Genomic DNA, 9750 nt, shown 5'->3' with positions numbered 1-9750 from the left:
AAAAAAAAAAAAAAAAGTTGGCTGTAGATACACCTGAACGTTATATAGTTTCTGGGCTTGTATTCCCAGAATCCTCATCCATCTTGTTGTCTAATGACTCTACCAGAAACATGCACAGAGCTTGAGGTTCCCTTTTAACCATTAGCCGCCCGGCCAATGGCCGTTTGGCGGCTTCAGATGTGCTCCTCCATTCCGGGTGCACGCCATTTGGCGTGCTCCCGCACATGCGCCGTTTGCGCTAGTGCAGAGCGGCGCAGCAGTGCGATCTGTCACCGGCCGTGCACCTCGGACACGGCCGATGACAGATCCGAGTACCGGCTCCCGTTGCTGGTACCATGTGACCTGCTGTGACCAATCACAGCAGGTCACATGACAGTTGTATACAATGGATGGCTTCATTCATGATGCCATCCATTGTATACTAGTGCCTAGCTGTGAATGGTCACAGCTAATCACATGCACATGTCATGTGATTAGCTGTGACCAAATCACAGCTAAGCACAAAAAAAAAAAAAATAATGCTGAATGAATCGATTTCATTCAGGTAAATGCTTGCTTATAGCAAAGTAATTCTTTGCTATAAGCAAATTGTGTAAAAAAAAAAAAAAAAAAAAAAAATACTGATCACTTCCCCAAAGTAGTACAGTGTTACTATGGTAACATTGTACTATTTTGGTCATAGTAAAATATGAAAAAAAATCTTAAAAAAAATAAAAAAAAAGTAATAAAAAATTAAATATAAAAAAAAATTAAAAAAAATATATATATTTTTTTTTTTATACTGTCACCAGTCAGTGTCCCTGATCACCCGCCATGCCAGTTATATGATGACGCTGTACTGCACTGGTGACAGTATGTAAAAAAAAAAATAGTGAAAATAATTTTTTTCATTTTTTCATTTTCGGAAAAATTATGACAAAAAAATACAACTTCAAAAAACTCGCCATGCCTCTTATGAAGTACGTCGGACTGTCTACTCTGCAAAAAGGGGTAATTTGGGGATATCTGTACTGTCCTGACATTTGGGGGATATCTGTACTGTCCTGACATTTGGGGGATATCTGTACTGTGCTGACATTTGGGGGATATCTGTGACATTTGGGGGATATCTGTACTGTTCTGACATTTGGGGGATATCTGTACTGTCCTGACATTTGGGGGATATCTGTACTGTGCTGACATTTGGGGGATATCTGTGACATTTGGGGGATATCTGTACTGTTCTGACATTTGGGGGATATCTATACTGTTCTGACATTTGGGGGATATCTGTACTGTTCTGACATTTGGGGGATATCTGTACTGTCCTGACATTTGGGGGATATCTGTACTGTGCTGACATTTGGGGGATATCTGTGACATTTGGGGGATATCTGTGACATTTGGGGGATATCTGTACTGTTCTGACATTTGGGGGATATCTGTACTGTCCTGACATTTGGGGGATATCTGTACTGTGCTGACATTTGGGGGATATCTGTGACATTTGGGGGATATCTGTGACATTTGGGGGATATCTGTACTGTTCTGACATTTGGGGGATATCTATACTGTTCTGACATTTGGGGGATATCTGTACTGTCCTGACATTTGGGGGATATCTATACTGTTCTGACATTTGGGGGATATCTGTACTGTCCTGACATTTGGGGGATATCTGTACTGTCCTGACATTTGGGGGATATCTGTACTGTGCTGACATTTGGGGGATATCTGTACTGTGCTGACATTTGGGGGATATCTGTACTGTGCTGACATTTGGGGGATATCTGTACTGTTCTGACATTTGGGGGATATCTGTCCTGTCCTGACATTTGGGGGATATCTGTACTGTCCTGACATGTGGGGGATATCTGTACTGTCCTGACATTTGGGGGATATCTATGCTGTTCTGACATTCTTGGACCTCAAGAAATTAGATTGGCTGTCAGTACTTCAGGATTGATCAATAATCAGATCTATACCATAGTTTGTGAACTCTATAACTTTCCTACAAACTAAATAATACATCCTAATTTGGGTTATTTTCACCAAAGACATGTAGCAGAATACATCTCGGCCTAAATTTATGAAGAACAATTATTTATTTGTAAACTTTTATAACAGAAACAAAGAAAAATGTGTTTTTTTCAAAATGTTTGGTCTTTTTTTGTTAATTTAGCAAAAAATAAAAACCCCAGCGGTGACTAAATACCACCAAAAGAAAGCTCTAGTTGTGTGAAGAAAATGATAAAATTTTAGTTTGGGTACAATGTTGTATGACCGCACAATTGTCATTCAAAGTGTGAGAGCGCTGAAACCTGAAAACTGGCCTGGGCAGGAAGGTGTAAAATTGCCCGGTATTGAATTGGTTAAGAACCAACCCATGCAGTCCTTGCCTTGCTGTCACCGTCTCCCCTTGGTGGCACCATTCTAGGAGCGATATCCGCCATCTTGCTTTCTGGCCTACGAATACTGGAGTCCCTACGGGTTGGATGGCTGTTTGCTGGATGCAGTTTGATGGCGGAACCTCCTCTGATGTAATTCTGCCTTTATTTTCCAGCTTACGAACAAAGCGCTGAGCAGCAGCAGTCAGACGGAGCTGGAGAACCGGCTGCACCAACTGACCGAGACCCTGATCCAGAAACAGACCATGCTGGAGAGTCTGAGCACCGAGAAGAACTCGCTGGTCTATCAGCTGGAGAGGCTGGAAAATCAGATGAAGACCACCCAGGGGAGCGGAGGGGGAGGGTCCGCCATCAATATGTCCGTCGTGGACAGTGGAGATGGTACGTTCATGAGCCTCATAGGAGTTAAAGACAAAAGTTTTTATTCCATATGGAATGAGCGGGAAAGGAGAAGAGCTTCTGTCATCGGGGTGTTTATTGATTGCTTTGTGTTTCTCTATTGAGGGAGATTTGGAAATGATTTCAGTAGGAGCACAAAAAAAAAAAGTATTCACTGTAAAGTGGGGAGGGGTTGGAACTTCTGATTAATGTTTTTTTTGCCCCCAGAGACAATGGCTCCCCCTGTTTCTCATCTTGGTATCACCAGGAAATCCAGAAAGTCTCCCCAACGATTCAGAGAGACATAAAATTGTCCACAAATGTAAAAGTGGTTCTAAAGCTTGAAGGTTATTTACCATCATACAGTGTATGCATGAAAACAAAAAATCTTCAATGTGCCCCCCCCCATACTCACCTGAGCCCGATCCCAATTCAGCAATGTGCAGGAGAGCAGAAGCTCTCCCTGGTCTCTGCCTCCTCATTGGCTGAGACACAGCATCAGGAGCCATTGGCTCCCACCGCTGTTAGTTACTGCCAGTGAGGAGGGGGCGGGACTAAGCCGTGCTCTGTGTGTCTGATAGATACACAGAGATGGCTCGGGAGCAAGCACGCACGAGTACCCCCAGAGCAAGCAGCTTGGGGGCACTCGGCAAGGAGGAGGGGCCAGAAGCGCCAGCGAGGGGTCTGAGAAGAGGAGGATCGGGGCTGCTCTGTGCAATTCCACTACACAGAGCAGGTAAGTATAGACATGGTTGTTATTTTAAAGAAACAAAAAAAGCCTTTAGAATCACTTTAATAAACTCTCAATAGCAAATTGTAAATGTAGCATCTTATCTCATGTACTTCTGTTGCTGCTATCCCCTTCTGCAGAACAGTCTTACACCAACATCTGTGTCCCTGATATTTTCACCTAGAGGGTGACTACACTGCCTTGCTTGTCTTCCCTGGAGCCCCCATTGTAGCCACCCTCACATGTGCTCTGCCAGCCAGGACTACAAAGGTTTGAGAAGAGGAACCTGATGTAGATCAGTCAGAGGGGGCACAGATACACATTATGGGTTGGGAGTGAGGAATCATGGGACCTGTAGTTATGTCGCAGGAGGTTACCTGGTGCTATTAGAGTAGGCACACATGTGCATTATGGGCTGGGGGCATGGAATCATGGGAGAGGTAATCCTGACACAGGAGCTAACCAGAATGTCCCTTACATTGGGGGTCAGTGGGAAAAATGTCCCTTACATTGGGGGGTCAGTGGGAAGAATGTCCCTTACATTGGGGGTCAGTGGGAAGAATGTTACTTACATTGGGGGTCAGTAGGAAGAATGTCCCTTACATTGGGGATCAGTGGGAAGAATGCCCCTTACATTGGGGGTCAGTGGGAAGAATACCCCTTACATTGGGGGTCAGTGGGAAGAATACCCCTTACATTGGGGGTCAGAGGGAAGAATGTCCCTTACATTGGTGGTCAGTGTGAAGAATGTCCCTTACATTGGGGGTCAGTGGGAAGAATGTCCCTTACGTTGGGGGTCAGTGGGAAGAATGCCCCTTACGTTGGGAGTCAGTGGGAAGAATGCTTCTTACATTGGGGGTCAGTGGGAAGAATGCTCCTTACATTGGAGGTCAGTGGGAAGAATGCTCCTTACATTGGGGGTCAGTGGGAAGAATGCTCCTTACATTGGGGATCAGTGGGAAGAATGCCCCTTACATTGAGGGTCAGTGGGAAGAATGTCCCTTACATTGGTGCTCAGAGAGAAGAATGTCCCTTACATTGGGGGTCAGTGGGAAGAATGCCCCTTACATTGGGGGGTCAGTGGGAAGAATGTCCTTACATTGGTGGTCAGTGGGAAGAATGTCCCTTACATTGGTGGTCAGTGGGAAGAATATCCCTTACATTGGGGGTCAGTGGGAAGAATGCCCCTTACATTGGGGGGTCAGTGGGAAGAATGTCCCTTACATTGGGGGTCTGTGGGAAGAATGTCCCTTACATTGGTGATCAGTGGGACGAATGTCCCTTACATTGGGGGTCAGTGGGAAGAATGCCCCTTACATTGGGGGTCAGTGGGAAGAATGCCCCTTACATTGGGGGTCAGTGGGAAGAATGCCCCTTACATTGGGGGTCAGTGGGAAGAATGCCCCTTACATTGGGGGTCAGTGGGAAGAATGTCCCTTACATTGGGGGTCAGTGGGAAGAATGCCCCTTACATTGGGGGTCAGTGGGAAGAATGCCCCTTACATTGGGGGTCAGTGGGAAGAATGCCCCTTACATTGGGGGTCAGTGGGAAGAATGCCCCTTACATTGGGGGTCAGTGGGAAGAATGCCCCTTACATTGGGGGTCAGTGGGAAGAATGCCCCTTACATTGGGGGTCAGTGGGAAGAATGCCCCTTACATTGGGGGTCAGTGGGAAGAATGTCTCTTACATTGGGGGTCAGTGGGAAGAATGTCCCTTACATTGGTGGTCAGTGAGAAGAATGTCCCTTACATTGGTGGTCAGTGAGAAGAATGTCCCTTACATTGGTGGTCAGTGAGAAGAATGTCCCTTACATTGGTGGTCAGTGGGAAGAATGTCCCTTACATTGGGGGTCAGTACGAAGAATGTCCCTTACATTGGGGGTCAGTGGGAAGAATGTCCCTTACATTGGGGGTCAGTAGGAAGAATGTCCCTTACATTGGGGGTCAGTAGGAAGAATGTCCCTTACATTGGGGGTCAGTAGGAAGAATGCTCCCCTTACAGATAGCTGAAAAGGAATAGATCAGTGGTGTCAGTGGGAACGTATCCGAGAGACAGAAATGACTAATTGCTCAGGGAACCCGTAGCCACCTCTAGAGGAACCCTAGGATTCCATGGACTCTGGTTAAGAATGGCTGTTCTAGAATATCCTGCAGATAAAGCTCAAGTGGTCCATTGCTTCTCACTCACAGTCCGTGTCTCAGCTCATCCGTGGTACTGAACTCTCTCCTGCCTTTCCTAGGTGCCCGTCTAAGAAGTGTCCCAGTTTTGTTCAGCGACTCGGACACAAACATGGCCGGCGTGTACGGCAGGGTCCGGAAAGCTGCGACCACCATAGACCAGTTTAGGTACTGATCCATTATTCAGTCTTACTTCAACTGTACTGTAATGTTAGCTGTTTGGTCGGAGTGTTCCTTAAACTGGACTTTTGTTTTTTTTCTCTCTTTCAGTATCCGTCTCGGCGTTTTCCTGAGAAGATATCCTATCGCTCGAGTATTTATTATTATTTATATGGTAAGTAGAGTGTAAATAAATGAGAAGCCTCACAATAATTAGCAACTAGAGGAAAAATATGGCGGTACCATCGTCCAACAGTGACTATATATAGAAGAAAGGAGGGTGGGGGGGGGGGGACCCTACAAAAAAAAGAGAATGGACTATCTTGGTACCCATAAACCACCGAAAGCTCAATTCGTGGGGGAAAAAAGGACATAAATTTCACTTGGGTACAGCATTGCATGACCGCGCAATTGTCAGTTAAAGTAACGCAAAAGATGGCCTAGTCAGGAAGGGGGGGGGGGGGGGCGGAATCCTCAGGAGCGTGAGGGGTTAAAGGGACATTGTCACATTATCTAATACCAGGTGACTTAGCATTTTCCATAGTTTTGTTGGTGAAAGTTCCCTTGCGTGGGAAATTGTTTATGAACTTTTACTTTTTCAATAAAAGTGGGCTGCCACGCTTGTAGACACAGTTCAGACTGACATGGACGCACTACAAACAAGGCGACCAACGAGTCGAATTCCCCCCGTCACAAGACATATTGCAGAGATAGGGAGGGGGTGTGTAAAATAAAAATAAATAAAAAAATAAAAAAAAAATACATTGGTGGTCAGTGGGAAGAATGTCCCTTACATTGGTGGTCAGTGGGAAGAATGTCCCTTACATTGGTGGTCAGTGGGAAGAATGTCCCTTACATTGGGGGTCAGTGGGAAGAATGTTCCTTACATTGGGGGTCAGTGGGAAGAATGTCCCTTACATTGGTGGTCAGTGGGAAGAATGCTCCTTACATTGGTGGTCAGTGGGAAGAATGTCCCTTACATTGGTGATCAGTGGGAAGAATGTTCCTTACATTGGGGGTCAGTGGGAAGAATGTCCCTTACATTGGGGGTCAGTGGGAAGAATGTCCCTTACATTGGGGGTCAGTGGGAAGAATGTCCCTTACATTGGGGGTCAGTGGGAAGAATGTCCCTTACAATGGGGGTCAGTGGGAAGAATGTCCCTTACATTGGGGGTCAGTGGGAAGAATGTCCCTTACATTGGAGCTCAGTGGGAAGAATGTCCCTTACATTGGGGGTCAGTGGGAAGAATGTCCCTTACATTGGTGGTCAGTGGGAAGAATGTCCCTTACATTGGTGGTCAGTGGGAAGAATGTCCCTTACATTGGTGGTCAGTGGGAAGAATGTCCCTTACATTGGTGGTCAGTGGGAAGAATGTCCCTTACATTGGGGGTCAGTGGGAAGAATGCTCCTTACATTGGGGGTCAGTGGAAAGAATGTCCCTTACATTGGTGGTCAGTGGGAAGAATGTCCCTTACATTGGGGGTCAGTGGGAAGAATGTCCCTTACATTGGGGGTCAGTGGGAAGAGTGTCCCTTACATTGGGGGTCAGTGGGAAGAATGTCCCTTACATTGGGGGTCAGTGGGAAGAATGTCCCTTACATTGGGGGTCAGTGGGAAGAATGTCCCTTACATTGGGGGTCAGTGGGAAGAATGTCCCTTACATTGGGGGTCAGTGGGAAGAATGTCCCTTACATTGGGGGTCAGTGGGAAGAATGTCCCTTACATTGGGGGTCAGTGGGAAGAATGTCCCTTACATTGGGGGTCAGTGGGAAGAATGTCCCTTACATTGGGGGTCAGTGGGAAGAACGTCCCTTACATTGGGGGTCAGTGGGAAGAACGTCCCTTACATTGGGGGTCAGTGGGAAGAACGTCCCTTACATTGGGGGTCAGTGGGAAGAACGTTCCTTACATTGGGGGTCAGTGGGAAGAATGCTCCTTACATTGGGGGTCAGTGGGAAGAGTGTCCCTTACATTGGTGGTCAGTGGGAAGAGTGTCCCTTACATTGGGGGTCAGTGGGAAGAGTGTCCCTTACATTGGGGGTCAGTGGAAAGAATGTCCCTTACATTGGGGGTCAGTGGGAAGAATGCTCCTTACATTGGTAGTCAGTGGGAAGAATGTCTCTTACATTGGTGATCAGTGGGAAGAATGCTCCTTACATTGGGGGGTCAGTGGAAAGAATGCCCCTTACATTGGTGATCAGTGGGAAGAATGTCCCTTACATTGGAGGTCAGTGGGAAGAATGTCCCTTACATTGGGGGTCAGTGGGAAGAATGTCCCTTACATTGGGGGTCAGTGGGAAGAATGTCCCTTACATTGGGGGTCAGTGGGAAGAATGTCCCTTACATTGGGGGTCAGTGGGAAGAATGTCCCTTACATTGGAGGTCAGTGGGAAGAATGCTCCTTACATTGGGGGTCAGTGGGAAGAATATCCCTTACATTGGGGACACAGTTCAGACTCACATGGACACACTACAAATGAGGCGGCCAATGAGTTGAATTCCCCCCTGTCACAAGACCTATTGCAGAGACAGGGAGGGGGTGTGTAAAATAAAAATAAAATAAATTAAGAAAAAATAAAAAAAATGAAAATTTCTAATGATTCAATTTTTTCTTTTTGTATTTCAGGCGCTCCTGCACCTTTGGGTGATGATTGTACTTCTGACCTACACCCCAGAAATGCACCATGATCACCCCTCCGGGAAATAGCCGTGAGACTTGCATTGCTGCGGTTGTTCAGCTGTTTTAGGACTGATCTCTATATCACAGCAGCGGAACCTTCCGGCTAGCCTAGGCAACGCATCACTTCCCACTGAGACCCGCACACTGCCATCCACAGACCTTTCCTCTAGAACCGCTACAGGGGTAGATTTCATTACTGACCAGGTTTCCTCGTACACTGGGGGGGGGGGGATTTACTAAAACTGGAGCAGTCAGAATCTGGGGCAGCTGTGCACGGGAGCCAATCAGCTTCTACCTTCAGCTTGATCAATGCAGCTGTGATGATAAAACCTGGAAGCTGATTGGTTTCTGAGCTGAGCTGCACCAGATTTTGCACCGTGCAGTTTTAGTAAATAACCCCCTTAATGTGTTACTTTAATGAGCGGTGCAAAAGGTTTAAAGATCACCTAAAAACCCATTACGAAGGTCCTGCTCACACGGGGGTTAGCTGGTATCAGAGCACTGAGCACAACCACGCATTTGTAAAGATTTCAGCAAGCGGCCCCAGTGAGACCTTAAGAAACAAAACCTCAAAACAACCTTCCGTTCCAGTGTGGGGATGTTAAAGTGTTACTACCAACCATAAAATCAGGAAAGCACGCTTGTTATACTCGCTGTGGGACCTAAGGGGTTAATCCTCTGCCTTGTGTAAAAAGGACGGTTTGATCCTGTCTTCTCTGATCCTCCTCTTGTTCAAATGTCTACGCTGATAAGACAGACTGAACCTGTAGCCGTTCTCCACATGTGGTCAGTTTAGTGTGTATTGCTAGAGAGGTTTTTTTTTTTTCTTGGAAGAGTGCGTGTGATCAGCACAGGGCCAATCAGCACTGTCCAGACAGAGGGTCAGGGGTTCTGCATGCTCCTAGAGCAGAAAGAAAACTCCTCCTACAAGCTGTAACCAGTGCTCTGCTGGACACTGATAGAAGTCACAAGACTGCTCTATACTGCTGATGAGAAAAGGGATTTAGCAGTTTATATTTACTAAAATAATTGCATTTCCATGTTCTGTGTACTGTGGGAGAGCAGATATAGTGAATGCGGGGTCCGGGGAGAGCTGATATAGTGTATGCGGGGTCCAGGGAAAGCGGATATAGTGAATGCGGGGTCCGGGGAGAGCGGATATAGTGAATGCGGGGTCCGGGGAGAGCGGATATAGCGAATGCGGGGTCTGGGGACAGTGGATATAGTGAATGCAGG

At 46.5% G+C, this 9750-nt stretch overlaps 1 protein-coding gene across 1 annotated transcript in view; it reads left to right on the top strand.

The window, feature by feature from the left end:
* GOLGA5 (golgin A5) overlaps window positions 1-9168 on the top strand; it is a 38189-nt gene extending 29021 nt beyond the window's left edge. The window contains exons 10-13 of the mRNA XM_089665633.1: window positions 2543-2768; window positions 5737-5842; window positions 5945-6008; window positions 8461-9168. Of these exons, the coding sequence (XP_089521759.1) occupies window positions 2543-2768; window positions 5737-5842; window positions 5945-6008; window positions 8461-8541 (477 nt within the window). The 3' untranslated portion in view covers window positions 8542-9168. The remainder of the gene's footprint in view (window positions 1-2542; window positions 2769-5736; window positions 5843-5944; window positions 6009-8460) is intronic.
* The last annotated feature ends 582 nt before the right edge of the window (window positions 9169-9750 follow it).

This window comes from Staurois parvus, unplaced genomic scaffold, assembly GCF_062004578.1.
Source record: "Staurois parvus isolate SC_StPar_1 unplaced genomic scaffold, SC_StPar_1.0 ptg002279l, whole genome shotgun sequence".
Classification (NCBI taxonomy): domain Eukaryota; kingdom Metazoa; phylum Chordata; class Amphibia; order Anura; family Ranidae; genus Staurois; species Staurois parvus.
Note: the sequence above shows the minus strand (reverse complement) of the source record. Positions and strands in the feature narration are given on the sequence as shown.